This window comes from Equus quagga, chromosome 13 (genome assembly GCF_021613505.1).
Source record: "Equus quagga isolate Etosha38 chromosome 13, UCLA_HA_Equagga_1.0, whole genome shotgun sequence".
In the NCBI taxonomy this organism is placed as follows: Eukaryota; Metazoa; Chordata; class Mammalia; order Perissodactyla; family Equidae; genus Equus; species Equus quagga.
The window spans coordinates 67146547-67171022 of record NC_060279.1 but is presented as its reverse complement, the minus strand read 5'-3'; the positions used below and the strand labels follow the sequence as shown (position 1 = coordinate 67171022).

The 24476-nt window shown below is 44.0% G+C and overlaps 1 protein-coding gene across 1 annotated transcript; it reads right to left on the bottom strand.

Annotated features, from left to right (window-relative positions):
• Positions 1 to 19: 19 nt before the first annotated feature.
• Positions 20 to 24399, bottom strand: COG4 (component of oligomeric golgi complex 4). The gene is made up of 19 exons (XM_046681410.1): positions 24229 to 24399; positions 22519 to 22601; positions 21699 to 21813; positions 19587 to 19761; positions 18591 to 18784; positions 16863 to 16968; positions 16169 to 16326; positions 15381 to 15439; positions 13041 to 13174; positions 11226 to 11344; positions 10498 to 10664; positions 9510 to 9675; positions 5306 to 5368; positions 2868 to 2984; positions 2196 to 2288; positions 1551 to 1634; positions 1222 to 1323; positions 819 to 947; positions 20 to 596 (listed from the first exon to the last, which is right to left on the bottom strand). The coding sequence occupies exons 1-19, from the start codon at positions 24397 to 24399 to the stop codon at positions 462 to 464; spliced, it is 2370 nt and encodes a 789-aa protein (XP_046537366.1). The 3' UTR covers positions 20 to 461.
• Between the last annotated feature and the right edge of the window lie 77 nt (positions 24400 to 24476).

The following is a 24476-nucleotide window of genomic DNA, read 5'->3' as shown; positions in this document are numbered from 1 at the left end:
GAAACAGCACACTGGCATCTCTCTGAGGAGTGTCTTTAATCAGGGTGATCATAAACCTCACAGCCTCTCCTCAGAGTAAACTTAATTCCCCAGGTCCCCAGATGCACCCAAGGCCTTTAGGGCTGGCAGGGAGGCAGGCAGCCTATTTGCTGCAGTGTCCAAGGATGAGAGAATGACCACCCATGCAGAAAGCTGGCCTGCCTTGGCTTTCCCACCTAATTAAGAGCCCAGGGGGACCCACCTCTCGTGGTGGGCAGAAGCTGCCCCCAAAGCACTACCCAGACAGGTCTGAGTGCAGAGAGTGGAGTGAGTCGAAGCCTTGTTTCCCTGCTGCCGGCAGTGGAGTGGTCTGGGCTGTCAGAGCTCCCCGTAAGCCAGACAGCCTTGCTCAGTTCCTTGGCTGTGGCCACTTAGGGAATGGGCCCTGAAGTGTGATGGGCCAGGTGAGCTCACCCTGGCAGCTACAGGCGCAGCCTCTTGATGTCCTCGCTGCGAAAGTCTATGCGCAGAGCTAGTACCTGGCGTACTTCAGCAGGGGTGAGACGCCAGGTCAATGGGCCGGAGTTGGCACCCCAGTAATCTAGGATCTCGGTCACCTGTGGGGAAGAACAGACAAGTCAGCAAGGAGGGGCTATCCTGAGACAAGGCCTTGGGCTCCACCAGAGGCAGAGCAGGAGTGCCCAGGAAGGAGAGGGTACCCTGCAGGGCTGGGCTGCTGGCAGAGACATGGTTTTGAGGGAGTAGCAGGGATCCAAATTTTATCTCTGCCTCTCTTCCCAGTCACCTTTCCCTGGCTAGGTGAAGGGAACCCCACATACCCGCTCCAGATTGAGGATTGTGGCCATCTGGGAGAGCCGGGCAAACTTGTCTCGGATGGTCCAGGTGGTCACCGTGGTAAGGTAGGCAACGAGTGACCTCAGCTCCTTGTCAAACTGCAGACCACCCAGCTGCAGGGGAACACAAGACCAGTCACTGTTCAAGGCCTAGCCCTCTGACCAAGCAGAAATGGCTCCCAATTTCCCTCAGTGCTGGGCTGCAAGGCCATCTGGGCCTCAGGTGGTGCCTCGGTCAGCTCCAAGGCCTCAGAAGTCAGGGCAGGACTCAGCCTAGATATGCAGGGTCTGGGGGTAGAAGACAGAGGGATGCAAGTCCTGGGGGGACAGGACTTGTTTTCCTCAGAGGGGAAACAACAGAGCAGGGACCTATACTTTCTTGACTTACCCGGTTGAAGGTGGACTTCAGCACCACTTTCTCCAACTCGACTGCAACAAGGCTGGTCATAAGGCTGGTCAGGCTGTCATAGATGACTGGGGACAGGCCGGCCTGCACACAGAGGCTAGACATCAGCAGAGTCTCACCTAGCCCCTCTGCCTCTACCGGAGTCTTTGAGGGGTGGGGACAGTTAAATGAGGCCATTGGGGAGTGTTTCTGCAGGCTGGGGCTTAGAAGGGCTTTCAAGGTTCCCAGCAGGAGTGTGATGAGGAGCCACAGGCTGCTGGTATGGGACAGGTGGGTAATTTCATAAGCGAGTCCCTAGAGCCTCTGCTCACCTTGAACTCCGCCATTTGCTGCTCCAGGTTAAGGATGAACTGTTGTACCCAAGGGTCATTGGCCTCATAGTCATTGAATTCTTCCTATTGTCAGGAAGCAAGGTGAGTCACTGGGGGCTTCTCCAGGTATCCTTCACTCCCACCCCACTTCCACACCTCTTAAGAAAACAGGGGAAGAGGTCCTTCCTCTCCTATAACTTCTGACTCATCCAGCTCAAAGCCAACTTGGACACCTAGGCTGGCAATAACTTCTGCTGCTGCATCACACTTCTGACTGACAAGTGGCCCTGGGCTGGAGCAGTGGCCTACACGATATGGTAAAGCTCCTGGCATTTTATTCCCTCTTGCATCTCATGTTCTACAGGAATGAAATCATAGGGCTAGAAAAAAAGCTCCTAAGTCTACAATGGAGTGGGCAAAAAGAGCCTCAATAAAAGAGGATGACTGAGGTCAAAGCAAACTCCCTTTAGATGTCTTATGGAGCCTTTCTGACTCCAGGAACAAGGTAGTCTTCCAGGGTGAGGGAAGGGGGCCTGAGAAGCACGTAAGGTCTAGTCTGTTCAGACAGCTCCACTGCCCTCTAGCTGGGGGCTGGGGGAAGGAGGGGTAATCCTGAGCTTTATGGCTGCTTGTGGTCAGGCTGACCTCCTCGATGTTGTGGGAGACAGAGAGAAAGGTGTTGATCCAAGGCTGCACCTGCGGTTTGATGGCTGTGCTGTTTAGCTCCGTCAGCCCTTCCTGCAGAAGAACCAGGCAGAGACGCTTCGGACAAAGAAGGCACACGCCCCCACCCCTTCCCTTTCTCTTGCTCCATCCATCTGTTGACTGCCAGAATATTTTTCCAGTTCTGAGGCTTTTCTGCAGACCCTATCTGAAGTCTATCAGAGATAATGCTAATAAAAGAGGCCAGGGACAACATGTTCCTTTCCAGATCTGTGCCAATTCAGGTCCAGGCCAGAGATGAGGTCCTTTTTCAAAAGAAGAGATTTCTTAGTGCCTGGTGTTAGGCAGCAGCTCTGGCTAAGGCCAAGCGAGAGGTCTGAGTAACCCCATGGCTCCATTTCCTCAGAGCACCTTTCTGAAGGCTCTTGGCACTGTGGGAGCCATGTGAAGATTCTAGAGGACCAGAATGCTGGCCTTTCAATGTGACAACTACACTGCTGAGAAACCAACAGGGCCTTCAGTGGCTTGCATGCTACTCCCTCACCCCTCTTCCCTGTTTCCTCATACACTTGGAGCTCAAGATAAGCCAGTAACAATCTTCTCAGAGCAATACACAGACACAGGAGTCAGCCAGCAGTTGAACCTGGGGCTTACCTGCAGGAGGTCTCGGAATTTGCTGGACACGGCAGCCAAGTCAGAAAGGCAGCTGTCAAACTTGGCCTGGGCCTGCTCCCCTCCAATGCCCTGGCTGAACAGCTTGGTACAGTCACTCTAGGGGAGAATACTCAGCTTTCAGAACACGCCTGGCGCACGGGAATGTGAGGTAGGAGAAGAGCAGGCCAGTGTGCAACCAGCCATTTCTCCTACTCCTGCCTTCTCTGGGAGCAGCTATCGCCTATTCCAGGCAAGAGCCCTAGCTAGGTTTCAGAACCTGGATTCTCTCCTGGTTGGCTAGCTACTTGGCTCCCACTACCCACTGTGTAATATGGGGATACTGGTGTCAGGGGATGTGAATAAGAAACACGAATACCAGAAATTTTTTCATGTTTTTAGGGTCAGACATGCTAAGCATAAGTGCTTAGCCCAGTTCCTGGCATGCAGTAGGCATTAAGGAGATAGTAGCTACTGCTGTTATACTTTCTGCTTGTTAAATATTTTGGTCTGGCTGCCCAAGGGAGAGTGTCATGATTATAGCTAAGATTTAAGTGCTTACTGTGTGCCAGGCCCTGTCCTAAGCATTTCACTTTTATTAATTAAAGTATCTATCTTATGAAGTAGGTACTATTATTATCCCTATGGTACAGATGAGGAAACTGAGGCACAGAGAAGTTAATAACTTACCTTAAGCCAGACATCAGTAAGTTGTGGAACTAGAATTCAAGCTGGAAACTGGCTCCAGAGCACCTGTTCCTAATCCCTACACTATAGCCTAATTGGAGAGAACTCCACAGGGGGAGCTGCTTGAAGCTCACCATGTTTTGGGTTGCCAGGAGCTGCCCACATTTCTTGGAACCCCTTAAAAGTTTATGCTGTTTTGGCTACAGCAGGAGCAGTAGTGTGGAAGAGCTGTAAAGGCACTGATCTAGCAGGCAGAGGCCCTTAGTTCCCATGCAGCTCCAATACTGACTATCTTTAACTGGCTTTTTAACCTCATCTGTAAAATGGGCACCATACCACCTGACTGCCTGTCTCAAAGAATTGCTGATGGGGTTGAGAAAGAAATCTAAGGGGGGTGAGATTTATGGGAATTATTTTTTCAGCTCTTTGCTAGCCTTCTTTTCTTTCACTTGGCTAATTCTACCAGCTCAGTTATGAATTTCTAATATTTCCTCAAATTTTACTTTAAAATTCAACAGACTAATTTTAAGGACAAAGTCAGGCACGTAATCTAAGATGCTGTGACTTAAAAATGATGACAGCCACCTTGTTGAATACAAAGTGACAGACACCATGTTATTGGTACTTCAAGCATTCTAATTTTATTCCATTTTAAGGCCACTGTGGAGTAAATTCGTATTCTAGTCCAGTGTACATCACTGCTGTAAACTCCTACCTGACTGCTGTCTCTGAGCCTCCCTCAGGAACATCAACTACTAGGTCCTCTTCCTGTGTGCTGGCTCCTAGCCTCCTTAGTCTGCCCAGCCCTAAAGCTGACACTTAGCACCAGCTCAGTGCACACTGAGCCCTATGCCTCTGCAGCAAAGCACCCTTCTTGGTATGAGTGCCCACCAGGGAGGCAGGACCCTGGCCTCCCTCCTCTCCTAGAGGCAGAGTTTGGGAGCGGGGAAGAGTTGGGCCCCTCATTTTTTAACACTTCACAAAGTGATTGCTCCAAACTGTTATTTCTATCTGTTAATGCAATTATTAACTACCACTCCGTGCCTCTCATGTACCAGGTGCTTTACATTATCTTGTTCAATTCTCACAACCACCCTATGGGGCAGAGATCATTCTCTCTGTTTCACAAATGAGGAAACTGAGGCTCAGGGAGGTTACAGGACTTGCCACAGGCCACACAATTTGTCAGTGAGCAAGTGGAGATCTGAACTCGGGTATCTGATTCTAAATCCAATCAATTTCCTATACTATGTGGCCTTCCTTTAAAAAATGATACCAGCAACCAGCTTAGTACAGGGTTTGGTGAACCCTACCTCATCTTAATCTCTTAAATTTATGGAGGACTTTATAATTTTTATAAAGTGCTTTCAACACAGTGTATTAGGCCATCCAACAAACCCAAAGTAGGGCAGGATGGAGAGCTGTATCTCATTTAATAGATGAGAGAACTAAGGCTTTGAGAGTTAAGGGACTTGTCCAAGGTCACATGCCCAGTATGTGTTGGAAGATCTAATTTGAATTCTGATCTTCCAATTCTTGGGCCAGAGCTCTTCACACTGGCCCAGAGACACCTTGCTACCACTTGATTCACAAGGCAATCACTAGTGAATCCCCTCAAGTGCTCTGAAGAAGAGCTGGCTCAATGCCAAGGAATGCCAGCATCCCCATCAGGATGTGTGTGTACAGGGCTCCCTCTCAATATGAGGCCTGGGGAGGCTGCAGTGCTGAAAGCTGATAGGCAATTTCCCCTGTACCTCCAGCGTCTTCTTCAGAGTAGAGATGTTTTCACTGCAGACTTCCACGTTGTTCAGAGTCACCTGGGAGATGAGGACAGAAGAATGTGACTTTCTGCTCACTCGTGTTTGGACCCACTTCAATACCAGAGTGGCTGACCGTTGCACTCCTGAGGCTCGGAGGTGGGCTAAGGAATGCCTATAGCATTGTCATCAGGCAGGGTACTCAGGTCTCGGATTGGGCAGAATGGTGAACCAGCCCCGCCCTGGTTCTCCTGTGCCTGACATCAAGGCAGCAAAGCCAACCTGCCACAACCTCAGAGGTAGTGACCCCAGGTTTCAGGTTTTTTTGCCCCATGTTTAGGCACACAGGTCTGGGAGAAGTCCTGGAGCTTCAAACCTCCAAGTACAGGTCAAGATGCAAAAGCTGACGTTCATTAAAGAAATACTTCCTGAGAGCCTGGCAACTATGGGGCATTTTCTCATCTGTTATTTCCCTGACTCTGCCAAATAGCCTCTGCAAAACAAGTATTATTAAGGCAGATCATAGGTAAAGATGAGATCCTCAGAAAGTGAAAGAATTTACCAAGGTCAGGCAACAACTGATTCAGCAAATTTTACCTAGCGCCTGCTGTTGCGCCAGGCACTGTTCTAGGGACCAGGGAGAAAGCAGTTAACAAAACAGACACAATCCACGGCCTCACAGCATTTACATTCCAGAAGGGAAGTCAGATAATAAACTGATGTATTACATAATGTCAGGTAGTGATAAACACCATGAAGAAAAAAAAATAAAGCAGGTTAAGGAGACAGAAACTCAAAGAGTGACAGGCTATGGAGCTCGAGGCAGGATTCAGGCCTCCTGACTCTAGGCCAAGGGCTCCTCCTTTCATAACTCAATTTACTTTTAAGCTCAGTGCAGAAATAACCATCATAAAAAGCAGTATGTGACAAAAGTGATAATTAAGGCATAAATTGCTATGGCCACTTAGAGGAAAGAAAAAACGTTTTGGTTTGAGGCATTCAAGGAAAGCTCCATGGTGGAATTGGTAACTGAGCTGATTTTAAAAGGCTGGAACATGATTCTGACAGGAGAGGAGGGTGAGTACATTTCTCCACCCGTCAGCCTCTCCCTCGCCCAGTGTCCTGTTTGAAATTTTCTTAATGGTACTTAGGATTATCCGACATTATCTTGCTTGTTTCTTGCCTTTCCCATGAGAATGAGAGCTCCACGAAGGCAGGGATCTAGTCTGTCTTCTTCATTGCTGAGTCTCTAGTAGAGCACTGTCCAATAGAACTTTCTTGATGATGGAAGTATTTTAAATGTGAACAGCCCAGTATGGTAGCCTCTAGCCATGTGTGGCTATCGAGCACTTGAAATGTAGCTGGTGCAACTCAGGAACTGGGTTTTTAAATTTAAATAGCCATCTGTGGCTAGTAGTGGTAACCATATCAGGCAGTGCAGCACTAGAACCTAGGATAGTGCCTGACATATAGAAGTTTCTCAATAAATATTCATTGAATGAACGAATGAGTAAATGAATACGTTCTGGAGAAGGGATAACATCAGCAAATGCAGAGTGGAAGGAAACCCCAAAAGGTATTTGAGGATCAGCAGTGAGTGCACAGACACATGCAGGGAAATGGAAAGAGGAGGAGCTACAGAGATGGGTCAAGTCAGACTGGGATGTAGGTGCTATGGTGTCCTGTGGACAATGGGGTGGCACTGAGGGTTATTTAAAGCAGGTGAATGCCACATGAGCACAGCTGTGGTTTGGGAATACTAACCTAGAGGCTGTATGTGGGAAGAATTACAGAGTTTGAGAGGATCACACAGCCTCTGAACTGGTGTGCTCGTGGCAGGACCAGGAAGGCAGGGGTGAGGCAGGGAGGAGCCAATTTTCAAGAGATAAGTCAGGAGCTTCAAGATTTCAGGGTACAAGGAGAATCCTAGAACCCCAGGGATTGAGTGTAGTACATCCCTTTCATGTTCCCAAGAATGCCTCCCTTGTCAGTGTCCTGTAGCCAATACTGAAAGATCATGCTGCTGACAGTGCTGTGGCCACTTCCATTGTGGGTGGATAAGACTAAAGGCCTTTTGTTAGCATGCTAAAAAAGAAGGCTGCTAACATTACAAGCTTCCAGAGAAATAACTGCACTGTCATGAAACTCAAGGATGAAGGCCACAACATAAATGTTTCCGAGGCATTTAAAGACACCAAGAATAATCTGTCATGAGAGGAAAATGAATTTGGGTTCAAATGGTATTGATTTCAAAGTTTCCTTGTACTGACAGTCCTTGTAAGCATGCACTCACTGGGCTTATCCCAGCTCACGGTGAATGATATGTCAGCTCCACTAGGGAATTCATTTTGACAGCCCAATGAATCAAGGTGACATAAGAAATAGGCCCTGTGGTGGGAGTAATGACATTTTAAGTACTTGGCATCAGGAAAACTAGAAACCTGTCACCAAGCATTTAGCATCACCTTTCTTATTGGCCTTATCTTCTGGGCCCTCAATGAAACTGTCTGAATGAGAGCATAAAATGTGCGAACACACAGCGGTCAGACTAATGGGAACCTGTGAAGCCAACTGGTGGAAAATAGGACTAGAGTGGCGAGATGGGTCAGGTTCAGGAGGCCTTCAACAAACCACCAGGTGAAGATGTCTAGCTTCGATGTGGTAGGTAACAAGGAGTCAATGAATGTTCCTGAGTGGAGAAGTCAAAAAATAAAAGTAAGTTCTGTAAAAAATGAAATAGAACTCAAACAAAATGAAAATTTTAAGTCAATTCATGATCACGTGAAGCTGGTTGCCAGATATTTTGTCAAAGTTCTCCGAAGGTACCATATTCAGAGGCAACAGTTTGTTGGAACTGATCCTCTTTTTCCGCAACAACCATGACATCCTAGATTGACAGAATCCATGTGCATGGAAAATATTTTCAATGACAGAAAGCGGGGCTCCCTAAATAGCTTCCGTACAGGATCTGTCTGAGGACTAGTTACCTGCCTCTGAAAGCAACAGCTCTTAACTCTTTTGGGGTCATAGACTCCTTTAAGAATCTGATAAGGGGCTGGCCCTGTGGCCGAGTGGTTAAGTTCGTGCGCTCTGCTTTGGTGGCCCAGGGTTTCACCGGTTCAAATCCTGGGCGCGGACATGGCACCGCTCATCAGGCCATGCTGAGGTGGTGTCCTACGTACCACATCTAGAAGGACCCAAAACTAAAACATATACAACTATGTACTGGGGGGCTTTGGGGAGAAAAAGGAAAAAGAAAATCTTTAAAAAATAAATAAATAAACCAAAATAAAATTAAAAAAAAAAAAGAATCTGATAAAAGCTAAGGACCCTGCTTCCAGAAAAAATACATGTGCACATTTCCGCATCCAACCCCAGGGTGTTCAGAGACCCCATGTATGGACTGTTGATTGAGAACTCTGCTATTGGATGTTTCCTCAGCCTGTGAACCAGGAGCCAAGAAGACTCAGGGTCTGGCCCAATGTGGGGATGGAGCAGAATGACCTCTGACAGCACTGTTCCCACTCATGCCAAGATGGCATGTGCCAGAGAGGCCCGATCATGAGCTCAGGACTCATCTGTGTTCTTTCTGGCTCATCACAAACTGGCTCTTACCTTGTATAAATCCTTTTATTCTTCTATGCTTCTCCTTGCCCAGCTGTGTCACACAACTAATGAGACTCACTGCTTCATCACATCTGTCATTCTGGGTAGTTAAGGGCTTTAATAAGGTCACCTTTCTGCAGGTGAAAGCCTAAGAAGTATGCTAGAAAATCAGTCCTGGTAGGCCTAAAGGACTGGCACCTACCCATGCTGGGGGACTGTCCTCAGAGGAGTAGTCTGGAGGCTTGGCACAGATATTACAGTCGGCTCTGTGACAGATGCAAGCCAAACTTGATACTCAGTAGAGCCCCTGAACAGCTGGGCAGTGCTCTTGGGAATGAAAGCTGGGGAAAGCTGAGGCACCCAGCTTTCCGGGCAGGGAATAGTACATCTCCTGGCTTGAGCTGCTCAGAAATAGGTCCCTGGTAAGAAATGATTTCAGAATCTTCTAGGAGGAGCTTTCCTTAAAGGAGTTTTCCTTCTATGTAGACACTGGAGGAAAAGTCTCCAGTTGAAGGCTGATTATATTGTAACTTAGAGGTCATAGTTTAACCTCTCGAGATAAACTGACCAACTCTTAACCTGTGGGGCTACCTACCAGGAAGGATAGCTTCGCCTCGTCAGTGCTCTCGATGCCTTTTGTGTCAAATTTGCCCTGCTGGAGGCTGCTGTGCATGATGTTGACGGCACTGGTCACCCCGCGCTGGATGTCCTGTAAGGTGGTGGCCGGGAAGCCCATCCGTAGCTTGTTACACAGGACGTCTCTAGGGGCAGAATGGCATATGGGGATTGACAGCACTCAACTTGGCCTCTAGGACAGCAGGACCAGAGGGCCTACTACCCTGACCCAGCAGAACAAATTGCTCTTTTGCGGGGGAATAACTAATCCCTGAGATCACTGTAGGAGACCTTGAGCAGCCAGGGTATGAGACAGACCAAACAGCCCCTCAAGAGCACTCATGTGACAAGAACACGCAGAGGAGACTGGCCAACTATTTACTTCCTATGAGGCCTTCAGTTATCATCACTGAGCTCCAACAAACTCTTCAGTACAGCTTAATGAAAGGAAGTACTGTGTAAGAGTTGAGAGAACAGGTTTCAAGACAGTTGGTTTGGGACTCTAGTCCTTATTCCACTACTTATGAGATGTGTGATCTTTGACAAGAGATAGAATCTCCCTAAGCCTCAGTTTCCTCATCTATAAAAGAGAGCTAATAGTGCCTACTCACAGGGTTGTTATTGAGACTGAATAAGAGCAGGAGATTAGCATAGTGCTTGGCCTGTAGCAATGGTAACTAAGATCGTTACTATTACAACTACTGCCTTCATCTGAACCACCTGTTCTCCTTCCTAGGTCTGAGGACCTTATTGGTCCAATCCTGTCCAGGGAACACAGATTTGGCCCATAAGACATCTGTTGTACAGCTGCCTGGAGCCAAGGATGTTGTGTTATGGATAGGAGCTTTTATCTTCTATAGAACTTCACTAGAATCATAAGGAAAACAGGAAGAAACAAATGGGCCTCAGGAATCAGTCATATTAGGACCTTTCTGCCTCCTAGAAAGGAGAAAGGGAGTCAATCATACCTGAAGTCAGACTCCAGCTCTGTGGTGGCGAGGTTGATCATGGCACAGAGACAGTCGATGCTGGAGCTGGACAGAGCCCGCCCAATGCACTTCTTAACAATGTAGAAGACATCATCCACCATGCTGGATGTCAACTGGCCCTTCTCGTAGGTGTCCAGAGCCACAGCCTACCCAAAAGGCAAAGCACTCAGTGAGGGCCCTAGATCTGCATGTCACTGTTCTAAACGGTCCTGGAACAGGCCCAGGCTCTGCTTCCTTTTCTCTACCTTGTGCATGTTTTTCCCAACATGGCTTATTCTGGTCACAGCTTGATGTGGATCCTCTTTGCCAAAATAGCTCATTTCCCTATTGATCATTACATTAGAAAATTAAGTATTTAGGGCCTTTGCCTTGAGGACAACTGTTACCTGGGATGTAAGACTTCAAGAGAGGCCCTTTTTCCCCAAGACTCCTCACCCACATACCTCCAGGGAAGAAGGGAACAAGTAGGCTCCCTGAGGAGCTGAGGTGTTCTTTTGTGATCCTTGGGAAAGAAGTCCCAGCTGGGTCCACAAAGAGCACGACAACTCTAAAGACGCCCTCTACCCATACAAAGTGGTGCCACTTAGTCTGCATGCAAGGGTAACCTCAAGGCAGTACCAAGAAATATGATACACCTTGGCCATTTCCTTCAGCCTGACTTCTTGAACAGGAAGCCCCACTTCCAAGGGATGTGTCCTCTGTCCTACCTTATTGACAGTCTCCCTCATGAAGTACTCCTCCATGGTAATATATAAGCCAATTAGCTCCTGCATGGTGCAGCTCAATAGGCAGTTATTGAGGAGCTTGTCCAGACACTTCTGGTGTTCTAGGGGACAGCCAAGAAAGGAATGCTCACTTTTCTTCTCCAAGGGAAGAAGATCAACTTTTTTCATTTTTTCACATTCTTTTCTAGTCTCTGTTCCAAATCTGTACATAATCTACACAGTTATAATCACTGTACAGGTACAAATTTGTATTCTGCTTTAAAAAATTATACATAAATATTTTCATTGTTTCTACATAGTTTATTTTTTCTTCTTTTTAGATTACTTATTTTTAATGGCTGTGTGATATTTCATCAGGTAGATAGTCTGTATTTTTTTAAACTACTCTCGTATTTTTAGACACTCGGGTTATTCCCAAATGTTTTGTCATTATTAGAGGTAATTGGATATCATAGTAATTGGAAATTATAGTGGCCATTTTTGTACAAAGATTTTTTTACTTCTTTTCCATTATTTCCTTAGGATTAATTAGTAAGATTCAAAAGATGTAAGTTTCCAGGGCAAAGACTGAAATATATTGGGTACAGGACATCTCATTCTCTAAAGTAGTGTTATCCAACAGAATTTTCTGATGATGATGGGAATGTTCTATGTCTGTGTTGTCTAATATGGTAGCCACTATTGAGCATTTGAAACGTGGCTAATGTGACTTAGGCTAAGTTTGTGCATTCTGCTTTGGTGGCCTGGGGTTCGCTGCTTTGGATCCCAGGCACGGACCTACGCACTGCTCATCAAGCCATGCTGTGGTGGGCGTCTCACATATAAAACAGAGTAAGATGGGCACAGATGTTAGTTCACGGCCAATCTTCCTCAGCAAAAAAAACCAAAAAAAACAAAAAAAACAAAACTGTGGCGGAGGGCAGCCCCATGGCATAATGGTTAAGTTCAGTGTGCTCTGCTTTGGGGGCCTGGGTTCGTGGGTTCAGATCCCAGGTGTGGACCTACAACACTCATCAGCCATGCTGAGGCAGTGACCCACATATAAAGTGGAGGACAATTCGCATGGACGTTAGCTCAGGGCTAATCTTCCTCCAGCGAAAAAAGAGGAAGATTGGCAACAGATGTTAGCTCAGGGCGAATCTTCCTCATCAAAAAAAAAAAAAATTATGAGTAGGGGAACTGGGAGACTGAGGGAGAGAGTGAAAGGCTTTCTTTACATGATATACTCTTTTTGTGTACTCTTTATATTAATACTCTTTTCTTAATATTATACTTTGACACTATATTGAGGTGTAATTTATATACCATAAAATTTACCCATTATATGGGTACAATTCAATGATTTTTTAGTAATTTCATAGAGTTTTGCAACAATAGCCACAACCCAGTTTTAGAATGTTCCTATCTTTCCCAAAAGTTCCCTTGTGAAGATATCTGTATCTTTTTGTTCTGTCTATGTACCTATTATGTGCACATATCACCTACTTAAAGTAAACACCAATCCATAATCAGATCTGGTGAGGAAGCATGGCATGGGCAAGAGAGCAGAGGAAAATCATTTAACCTTTCTGGGCATTAGCTTTCCTCATTTGTAAAATGATCAGATGGCCTCAGAGGTCCAGTTCAATTCCAAAATTTGGTAAGTCTAGATTTCCTCCTAGGAGTCAATTTGCCCACAGACTCCCAGAAGCTAACAAGTTCTAGTTATTTTCTATGATGAGATCTGTGGCTTAACTACTACAAAACAGTACCAACTATACCCCAGCCCTCCTAGAGAATACAGGAAACACCTTTTACCTTGCTTTACTTCTTCTGAGGCCATGGAGTCCCCCACCTCAAAATCAGAGCTGATCCTCTTTCTGAGGAAGCGTAAGTACAGCTCACTGCGGGCATTCATCAGGGTGACTTCAGTCAGGATAGGGTCCAGTTCCCTGAGACACACGGAGCAGAAGGAATAAGCAGGAGGGCACTAGATTCCCTCAGATATAAAAGCTACAGGGCAAACATAACCCCAAACTCCCCCTCCCCCCGGGGCCCACAGGGGTCAGCTCCGTCAGATAGTCATCCTGGCTCTGCTGGCTGGATTATAACCAGAGGCAGCTGTCAACCACATATTCTATTTACATGTTTCATCTGAATCGTTCATCTCCTAAAATCCTGCCAGGGCTATTAAGAGATTGGGAGGTGTGTTTTCAAAAGTGGTTTGAGTAAAAATTATCTATGCCTCATGTAGACGAAACCACACCCCTCCAACCTCTTATTTAGCTTTGGTGAGATTTCAGGATATACCCACACCCATTCATCTAACCAGATGAACAGCCAAAACAATCATGAAAAAACAAAACAAAACAAAACATACTTCTCAATCTCAAAACTAACTACAAACCTACAGCAATCAAGACAGTGTGGTACTGGCCTAAGGACAGACATGGAGATTAACTGAGAGTCCAGAAATCACACTTATGGCCAAATGATTTCCAACAAGAGGCTAAAAGAATTCAATAGGGAAAGAATAGTCTTTTCAACAAATTGTGCTGGGATAACTATTATAAAGAGTGAAGTTGAACCTTTCTTTTACATTATATACACAAATTAACTCATTTTCCACACTGAAGTTCAAGAGATCTTTTCAAAACATAAATCTAGTCATATCATAATCACATGATTTCCTAGCTCTTAGGATACAAGACCCTGAATGGCTTGACTCCAACACCCTGTCCAGATTCATCTCATATCAGGCTCTCCCCAACTCTCTGCCTTTCAACTACACTGGCTGCCTTTCAGTTTTTCAAACATCCAGGACCTTTGCACATGCTTGCCCCCCTCCCCCCACTCTACCTGGGACACTCTTCACTTCTTATCCTTACTTACTCTTGAGGTCTCAGATATAAGGTTATTTCCTCAGGAATTTTTCCTTGAACTTCATCAACTTAGTTTACACTACTTCATTACATACTCTCTCTACTCTACATTTAGTATATTACAGTGGTTAATAGCACAAACTCTGGAGTCAGATTGCTTGGATTCTATTCCTGGCTCTGCCACTTTTTAGCTGTATGACCTTGGGCAAGTCACTTAACTTCTCCAAGCTTCAGCTTCCTCATCTGTAAAAAATGTTTATGGATTAAGTCAGTGATCCTCAACTGGGGTGACTTTACTCCCCAGGGGACATTTGGCAGTGTCTGATGACATCACACTATCAGCATCCAGAGGGTAGAGGCTGGGGATGCTGCTAAACATCTTAGAATGTACAGGACAGTCCTCCATAACAAAGAATTATCCAGCCAAAATGCCAATGGTACAGAGGCCGAGAAACCCTGGATTAAACAATTTAATTTTTGTTAAGTGCTTAGAACAATGCCTGGCATGTGGTAAACACTATATGTGTTTGCTAGTATTATTATCTGTCTACTTTATAGACCATAGACGCCACAACGAAAGAATTATGTCTGTCTTGCTCACTTTGCTTGTTGCCATATCCTCAGTACCAAGGACCAGTGTCTGGCACATAATGTGTACTCCGTAAAAAATTTGTCGATTGAATGAATACATTTTTATGTTTGGATTTTCTTTTTACAAGCATATATTACTTTTATTAGAAAAAAGAAAAACTTTAAAATTTTAGGACAGTAGTTATCTTTGGGGGAGCGAGAGGAGGAGAGTCACTTTGGGGGCTTCAAAAGTATTGGTAGGGGCAGCCCCATGGCTGAGCAGTTGAGTTACATGCTTTGCTTCAGTGGCCCAGGTGTTTGCTGGTTCGGATCCTGGGTGCAGACCTATGCACCGCTCATCAGCCATGCTGTGGTGGCATCCCACATAGAAGAACTAGAATGACTTACAATTAGGATATACAGCTATGTACTGGGGCTTTGGGAGAAAAAAGAATGGAAGATTGGCAACAGATGTTAGCTCAGGGCCAATCTTTGTAAAAAAAAAAAAGCATTGGTAATCATTTATACTTTATGAACCACACATATGTTACACATACGCTTTTGTTTGTATGATATATTCCATTAAAAAAAAGAGTCATAGATAAAATATTTTTAAAACATAGACCACATTGTAACAGAGTATTCTCTGAATGATACATGATTACCAATTCAAACTCCTATGGGCTGAAGGAAAGAGGCTTATTACCTTGGTTCTATTTTTTCTGTTGCAGAATTTCTCATCATGTTGTTCTGGACGTGCCGAAACTGCAATATACCACAGAAATGAGAATGCTTTCCCCATCCTCCTTCTATCTGCCTCTTCCTGGTCACTCCAAACTTCTGGCATACAAGTTTGTTTATGAGGTAGGACAAAAGTAGGCTTCCAGGATGATGAGCCAAAGATTTACTTTTGATTTAGATGTGAATGCTCACCTCTATTTTATTGCACTTAAAAGTGATGCTAATGATGTTCCAATGGACTATTGTCAGGAGTCACCTAGCGTTCTAGAAACAAAATTGTATGGGGCTTCTCCTATTTCTAAGTCATATTCTTACTTTCTATGCTTAAAGGAATGGAGAAATAAAGTTCTGAAAAAGCAAATGGTACCTTTAGCACTTAAGGAACTAAGGAGAAATTTGAGACAAACTACTTGACACTAACTAGGACCTTAAGAAATAAAATTCTCATAATATCACCAAAAGGCATTGTTGAACATTCTGTGATAGAGAACTGGTCAACGTTTCTGTTGTGTTCCTTTCAGTAAGCTCTTTCTATTTCCTTCTCAATATTGTACTGAGGCCATCGTCATCCTGACAACACCTCAAGTCCAAAGTAAGCTGGTGATAGGCAAGATGCAGGCCAGTCTGCCTTTGGGATTTATTTTTCTCCTGTCTGCAACTTTTTTCATTCCCCCCCCCCCGCCCCCCGCAATTTACTATTCAGTGTTGCTGGCTAATGCTGCTTCCAAAATGCCTGTGGCTTTCCCTGCTCACCTGCTGGTGGTAGTCCCTCTGCTTGATGAACTTGTCTACCACCTTCTCCACCTGTCTGTCACATTCCACCTGCAGATATTTTATCAGGTTATAAAGTCTCCCTGGCCCATAATAGGTCTCTACTATTGGTTGGTGGGTCTCCACAATGCGGGCAATCCCTAGAAAGGAGACAGAGAGAGGGTTGGATTCCAAATATTCTTCCCACAAAATAAACTCCTTTTTTCATCCAGGATTGACCCAGGGTCTAACTCAAACCTATTTGGCTGTTTCACCTCCCAAAATGAATACAAATGGTTCTTGGTGGGAGTTGCTAAGCAAATTTGTCTGTTAAATATGCACAGTGCTTGGTATATCAGTAGGCATTTGATAAGTTACATTGATTGTTCCTATAGGGGCATCTTCAGAAATCAGCATCACTCTCTTCCCAGTAATTTATTTTAATATTATTAATTATTAAACTTACTCTTAGAGTTTGGGTCTTGAGGGTTAGAGAGGATCAAAACACCTGAGAGACTCTAACTAATCTTTGCTAATCAGACACTGAATTGGGAAGTTAATTCTCCAATAAATTAATACATAGTAAACTACAGGATTAAATTAAAGGCATCGAGCTAGCGGGCAGAGAAGAAAAGCTTGGATGCAGGTATTAGATAGAAATGTCTCCAGTCTCGCCAGAGTGGAGAAAGAGGCTTGCCTTCAAACAGAAGAGTGAGTGTATCTGCAAAGATGACTGCAGCTCTTCGATCACTCATGTCTGTCCCTAGCACCAAAAGTAGATTCTCCTCAGCTTTACTGGCCACCTGAAAGAAGCAGAAAATCCACATGTATTTCTCAGACCAAAGGCTAGCCTCTGTTTTCCAAAAAAATCTCCCACTGGCTTTCTTTTCCTCATGTTTCTGTTGATGCTTGAAAGCCTAGGCAGCACAGAGGAACCTCTCGTGGGAGCTCTGGGTTGTCTGGGCCTCAGGCAGGACAAAGAACTGGAGCACAGTGGTAGCTCTTCTTCCATTCAGAGCTATAAGTAATGCTTTCTTTTTCTCTGAAAATATGTACTGCCATTAGCCAAGGGAGAGTCTTCAGTTTCAACAGTTTTCTCAAAGTATGACAGCTATCACTAATGGTGCTTCATGGAGCAGCACAAGGAATCTGGGTACTGTGGAAGGGAATTTTAAGGGATAAAGTAGAAGCCATTTCTAAGTCCCAGAGGGCAAAATACTGATTAAAAAAAGCACCATAAAGCAGTTAAATTTTATTTCTAATTAATCATTTTTTTAGAATGGGTAAACATTCAAAAGGCACAAAGGAGTGTTTGGTGAAAAGTGATTCTTCCTGTTACCTATGCCTCTTGGTCTCCTAAGTCTTCTCTTCAGAGACGACCACTGTTAGCCCTTCCAAAAACATCCTACACTTATACAAGCATTCATCCTTATTGCCAACCCCCTCATTTTAAACAGGGATGGTAGCATACTGTTGTTTAACTTAACAAACCACATATGTTACAGAGTGAAATACGTCAGCACAAATGGAACTGTCTCAGGTTTTATCTTTTTTTTTTTTTTTTACTGAGGAAGATGTGCACTGAGCTAAGATCTGTTGCCAATCTTCCCCTTTTCGCTTAAGAAAGATTTGCCCTGAGCTAACACCTGTGCCAATCTTCCTCTCTTTTGTATGTGGGTTCCTGCCACAGCATGGCCGCTGCCAAGAGGTGTAGGTCTATGCCCGGGAACCGAACCTGGGCCACCAAAGCAGAGCATACAGAACTTAACCACTAGGCCACGGGGCTGGACCCTCATTTTTCTTAATGGCAGAAGAGTGTTCCATTATAGAGAATTTTGTGGGGGAGGAAGAGGATGGACTCTGACATATAGTTAAAAAAAACCCTCAACAACCCTCTGCACACATGTCTGCTGAGATTTGCTTCTCTCCATCTGAGGTCGGGGGGAAGGGCACTGAGACTTTAGCTGAAGCCTGTTTCTTTTCCAGGATTAAACCTTAAGTGACCTCACCTGCTTTATCTCAATGTGGCTTATTTTGAGACTCAAGCCTGGTGAAGTCTTAAAACCACTAACCAACAACTCCAAATGCTCTTAAAAGAAGCCAGTTCCTGGCTGACAAGTTGAAAAGGGTGAGACAACTTTTCAGAGAATTTGCATTTTAATTTTCCTATTCTTTTACTTGGTCCATTGGAAATAAATGTGCATCATGGCCTAGCAGATATCTAGGCCATGCCTGGTACAAAGTAGACTCGCAACAGATAGTGTTGAATGAATGTATGTATCCAGTCCTGCCAGGCTAAAGCAAGAGCAGAAAAGAGTCAAATCCTGTGGCAAGAAAGTATCCACAGAAACTAGATCCCTCCAGCGCCCCAATCTGCAGGCAGAGAACCATACCATTATCCTGCCAAGCTATTAGGGGCCCATACCTGCTTGCAAAGGTATTCTGAGAACTTGCTTAATCCCTCCTCATGCAAACCCAGCAGTGGGAAGATCTTGAAGAAGCGCTCCACCTGGGGTAGATCCCCTTCTTTAGTGGCAATGGCAAACTTCTCTGTTACAATGGCTTTGAGACGCTGCTCAGCTTCCTGCAGCAATTTCAGGTTGGCATCAATCATGCTTCCTGTGCAACGGGAAGAAAATGGGAATAAACGTAAAGAATGGTACTATGTCAGGTCTATGCCACTTAGTCTGCACACCTACTATTCATTCAAAAAATATGTATTAAGCACTTACTGTGTGCAAGATACTGTACTAGCAATATGGATAATTAAGAGATGAATCAGCCATGATCCTACTGTCACAGAAGTTATAATCAAGTGAAAGAGATAAGATTTGTGTACAAATAACTATAATAAAAATCAGCGTATGAAAAGTGTCATAAGAAAGGTGCCCACAAGTCACATTTCTGGTTGAAGTAATCAGAAAAGGCTTCTTAGAGATGATATCCCATCTCTCAAAGATGGACAGGATTTTGATACCTGAATAGGAGAAACATACATTCCATGAAAAAGGAATGAAATGAGCAAAGAAATAGAAACAGAAGGATGAAAAGAGTATTTGTGGAGTATTGCAAGTAGTATATACCCTGGCATATAGAGGAGCTCAACAAATATGTGCACAATGAATGGATGTATGAGTGAATAGCATGACATAAGGCTAGAAAGAGAGAGTGGGTGGAGATCACGGAAGGCCCAGAATACCAGGCTAAGAAATTAATTTTATAAGTAGGCAATATGGTCAAGTAGTTCCTCTCCCATAAAATGGGAACAACAACACATGCCCTGGGATGGTCTAGGACTTATAAGGGTCTAGTACTAGACAAGGAAATTTCCTAACAGATGACTTTTTCCTGGTTGACTTTGCCTAGTTCAGATTACAGATGCTTGTAACTAAACCAGAAATCAACAGTGTGCAATGCCAACCTTCTTTGCCCTGTCGGCTGAGCTCAATGACTGACTTGTCCAGGCACAAGTAGCGATGAATGTGGGCTGCAGCCTGCTCATAATCTTCATTCCTCAAAGCAGTCTGAACTCCATCCATGCAGAACTTCAGGTCCAAGATGTCATCAGCTCTCTGAATGGCTTGATAGAGGCGGTTCTGCAAAAAGACTTGGTGCTTAGAATAATGTCCTATGCTTTCAAAAACATCTCTCCAGAAGGTAGGGAGATTCAGGTGCTGAATCTGGATAACTAGAGGTCCTTTTCAGGTTTCACTGATGAATTAAAAAACACCACGACTGCCACTCACAAAACTGTTACTGAGGGGCCACCTGGTGGCGTAGTGGTTAAGCTCACATGCTCTGCTTTGGCAGCCTAGGGTTCGCAGGTTTGGATCTCGGGTGTGGACCTACACATCACTCATCAGGCCATGCTGTGGCAGCATCCCACATACACAATAGAGGAAGACTAGCACAGATGTTAGCTCAGGGCCAATCTTCTTCACCAAACCAAACCAAACCAAACAAAAAAACCTGTTACTGATGATGGTCAATATCACTGACAAGTGTCGTTTAATATTTATATGACCAGATCATTCATTTTAATGGAAGCAGAAACATAGATAATCCATATTTATATTTAGCTTATATTATTAAATTTATAATAGAACCAGAATGTATTTGGGTAACGTGACACTGTAAACCAAGTAATAAAGTGAAATAAGTGGAAAGTATTTTTCTTTTAGAATAAGCAAGAATGTTTAAAAAACTTTAATATGTGAGTTGCTGGCTGTGTGGCTATAGGGTTTTATGGTAAGATATTTTTGCAGAATCTGAACAAACAAATAGGGAAGGGTTATGCTACTTCAGAAGGGCAAACTGAGGCTGGGACTGACTTGTTCAAGAGCCCAGACCCTGTGCTACTCAATATAGTAGCCACTAACCACCTGTAGCTACTGAGCACTTGAAATGTGGCTAGTCCAAATTAAGATCTGTATATATATATGTAAAATGCACACTGGATTTCAAAGGCTTAGTGCAAAAATAAAGAAGGTAAAATATCTCATTAATATCATTTTAAAGTGATTACATATTTAAGTGGTATTTTGGATATAACGGGTTAAATAAAACATAGTATTAAAATTATTTTCACCTATTTCTGTTTTACTTTTCTTTTTTTTTTTTTTTAAAGATTTAATTTTTTTCCTTTTTCTCCCCAAAGCCTCCTGGTACATAGTTGTATATTCTTCGTTGTGGGTCCTTCTAGTTGTGGCATGTGGGACGCTGCCTCAGCGTGGTTTGATGAGCAGTGCCATGTCCGCGCCCCGGATTCAAACCGATGAAACACTGGGCCACCTGCAGCGGAGTGCGCGAACTTAACCACTTGGCCACAGGGCCAGCCCCATCTGTTTTACTTTTCAAACATGGCTACTAGAAAATTTAAAATTACATATGTGGTTCATGTTAGATTTCTTCTTTTCCAATCTGTATGACTTTTATTTCATTTTCTTTCCTAATTGCCCTGGTTAGACCCTCTGGTACAATGTTGAAGAGAAGCAACAAGAGCCGACATCCTTGTTTTGTTCCTGATCTTAGGGCGAAAGCACCTAGTCTTTCACCAATAATTATGATGTTAGCTGTGAGTTTTTTACAGATGCCCTTTATCAGGGTGAGGAAGTTCCTTTCTATTCCAAGTTTGTTGAGTGTTTTTATCATAAGGGGGGTTGAATTTTGTCAAATGCTTTTTTTAAATCTATGAGATGATCATGTGGTTTTTGTCCTGTACTCTATTGATACAGTGTAGTACATTAATTGACTTTCAGATGTCAAACCAATCTTGCATTCCTGTGATAAATCTCACTTGGTTATAGTATAGCCCTTTTTATATGTTGCTGGATTCGGTTTGCTAGTATTGTTGAGGATTTTTATGTCTATTCATAAGAGCTATTGGTTTGGAGTTTTCTCTTCTTGTGATATCTTTGTCTGGTTTTGGCATCTTGCATTAGATTTCTATCGGATGGTGCTGCTCCAATTTCTAATGAGGTGGGTTCTCTACTACCCTTTACTAACTCAAACATCAAAAGCAGAATGAGATTACCTTGGCCAGGTCAAGCTGACGGACTTTGCTGGACACATTCTCAGCTAGGTTGCAGGTAAAGGTGATCATTCCAGCTAGCTGTTTTGCATCTCCTTCAATCAACTGTAGGTTGGGACTGGAGACACACAGTGTCAGCACACACATATCCATAGAGGCAGAGGATAGGAGTAAGAGACGGAAAAATTTTTTTTTTAGATGGCGACTACATCTTCTTTTATACCTCCCACAACTCTTAGCTCACTTCACTCTATCACAGCTTCTTATCAAGAGTGTTTTACTGAAAATTCAGGCCTATTGTTAATAAAAAAATTAATTTCTGTAACTACTAAAAAAACTCCTAAATAGGTATTGCCAGTGAATTAGAGAAGAGATTCTCCCAATTGCTAAGTGAGCATAAAATGCACTAACCAACAATCTAAGAGGGTGATGAGATCAAAGAGCAATTTTTATGACTAGCAAATACACAAAGTCTGCAAAAACTGTAGTCCTCAAACTTGAGCCATACATCAGAATCACTTGGTATGCTTGCTAAAACAAAGATTCCTAGGTGCCCCCCTCCAGAGTTCCTGGTTCAGTAGGTTTAGAATGGGGCCCCAGAATTTGCATTTCTAACAAGTTTCCAAGTGATGTTGGTACTTGCTGGTCCAAGGACACTTTTAGAACCACTCAACCATATCCTTAGATGTTCACTTTACCTTGAGGTAACACTCCTCTACATTTCAAACTCAGCTGGCATTTTAGAACAGAAAGTTAGGAAAAATAACCTATCCAGTGGTCCCTGTTGGAATTTACAACAGCTCTTGCTGAAATGAAGACTCACCCCATTCGGTGGAGAGTGACCATTTTACTTTCAATGGTGTTTTGCTGTTCCAAAAGAGCATCCAGCTCTCTCTCCACCACTTTCTGAAACACAGAGAAACATTCTGTCCTCAGAATGGTCAGAAGCAACCTTAAGAGTTATCTAACCCAATCACTTAGCTAAAGGATGAATCCCATTTCAAACATCTTCTTTCCTTTCACCAAGTTCCCCTAGAACTTTAACAAACAATACTTCATTTTTGCACTTATCACAATGCATAATGATTATTACCTTATGTGTACCGTATTCCATCTAGCAGATGAACACCCAAAGGGTGCTTCCTGTGCTTAACACAGGAAGGCATTTAAAATATAATGGCTAAAGAAACAAAAGCTCCAAAGTGGTGGTTACAAAAAGTCTCTTCATAGTGTACAGTCAATATCCAAAAGGGATAAATATAATTCCCTCAGCCATTTACTGCATTACCTCAACTAACGTAACCTTCTTGCGCTTGAGTTTCATCTGTAAAAAAGGGATAGTACTACATATGCCACAGGACTGTGGTGTGAGCCAAACAAAATAACAAACATAAAGTGCTTAACATAGTATGTGGTTTATGATTCAATAATAGCCATTGATATTAGGTATACATTTCTATTAAAATAGTCCAGTAGGATCCAGAGGGAAACTTCCCCTTGACAGTCATCAAATACAAATATGGAACTACCATTGTTCTGTCTGCAGAGATCGAGTTAACTTTTCCCCAAAAGTACTGATTGACTCAGTGAACGCAAGCTTAGGAATCTTGAGTCAGGAGTACTTAATTTTATAAAGCATATCTTGCTGAAAATTGTATCAGAAACTGCTAGAGTTGGTGCAAGTTAATATTTGAAAATATTTGAAGATACTAATGATCACCCCTTCTCCCCCACCCAGCTGAAACTGAGTTTTGTGCTCAATCTTAATTAAAAGTTTGGTTTAGGGAACAGTTACTAAACTTTTAGATCTCTTAGATAGCTTAGATCTTTAGACAGCTTAGGTCTCTTTCTTCTGACTGGCAAGAAACCCAACTGACATTCAAAAATGTATTGATTGGCAGCATCAGGCCGCCACGGAAAAGTGAAGGAGGCTGCAAGGAATCTTCGACAGAATATAGTCCACGCCCCTGATTTGATACAATGCAGGGGTACAAGAGATGAAGGGACTTGTCCAAGACTAGATAGTTGTGCCTGAGTCTTAAAATCTCAAGCTTCTACAAAGTTGTGCATTTAACCGAAATGCTAAAACGACACCCCCAAATTATTCCCCACAAGAGGAAGTTTTAAAACGCTTTGGTTTATGTGCAATGAATTCCCGCTTAAATGAGATAAAGGGGTGAAAGTGTTTCATAATTTTTAAACTGCTAAGTCAACGCAAGAGAGCCTATGTTCTCATTTTGAGAAGCAAGCGAGTTGGCGTAAACCCTCAGTCTAACTTTACTCTGTCAAAGAAACCTAATGATCAATGGCGGGGTGGGGCAGATCGCCCAGATAACAGGGAAAACGAGCTCGGGGGTATCAGACTGAGTGAACAGAGACGTCAAGTCCACTCAACTATACTGCTTCCTGAGTAGGTGCTGTTTTGTTTCTCTCGGCAAGGAGAGAACTTCCCACAGCCCAGATTTCCCAAGACTGACAGCTCCTACGTCCACTGCCCCTAGATCCTCCTGGAAAAAGAGGCTCAGCCCCCCACCTCCTCGCCGCAGAGCCGTTCGTACACAGCCTCCAGCTCCTGCAACTCGGTCAGGGAGCGAATGAGCTCGATGGAGATTTCCGAGCAGCGGCCTCCTCCCACCCCTTCAGGCGGCGGAGGAACCCCTGACAGCTTCTGAGGGGAATCGAGGTCCGCCATCTTGGTCCCCATTCTGCGCTTCCGGCCCCGCGAGACCCCCTCCCCGTTGGCGTGCCGGATCTTTGAGGCTGCCCACAGAAGTGCCCGAT

Bases quoted from the DNA above. Each gene is read 5' to 3' on its own strand.
- COG4 (XM_046681410.1), bottom strand. From the start codon at position 24,399: ATGGGGACCAAGATGGCGGACCTCGATTCCCCTCAGAAGCTGTCAGGG. The intron at 21,814-22,518 runs GTGAGTCTTCAT...GTGTGTCTCCAG, and splicing joins GTCACTCTCCACCGAATGGG to TCCCAACCTACAGTTGATTG. The intron at 19,762-21,698 runs GTAATCTCATTC...GTCTTTTTGCAG, and splicing joins GTCAGCTTGACCTGGCCAAG to AACCGCCTCTATCAAGCCAT.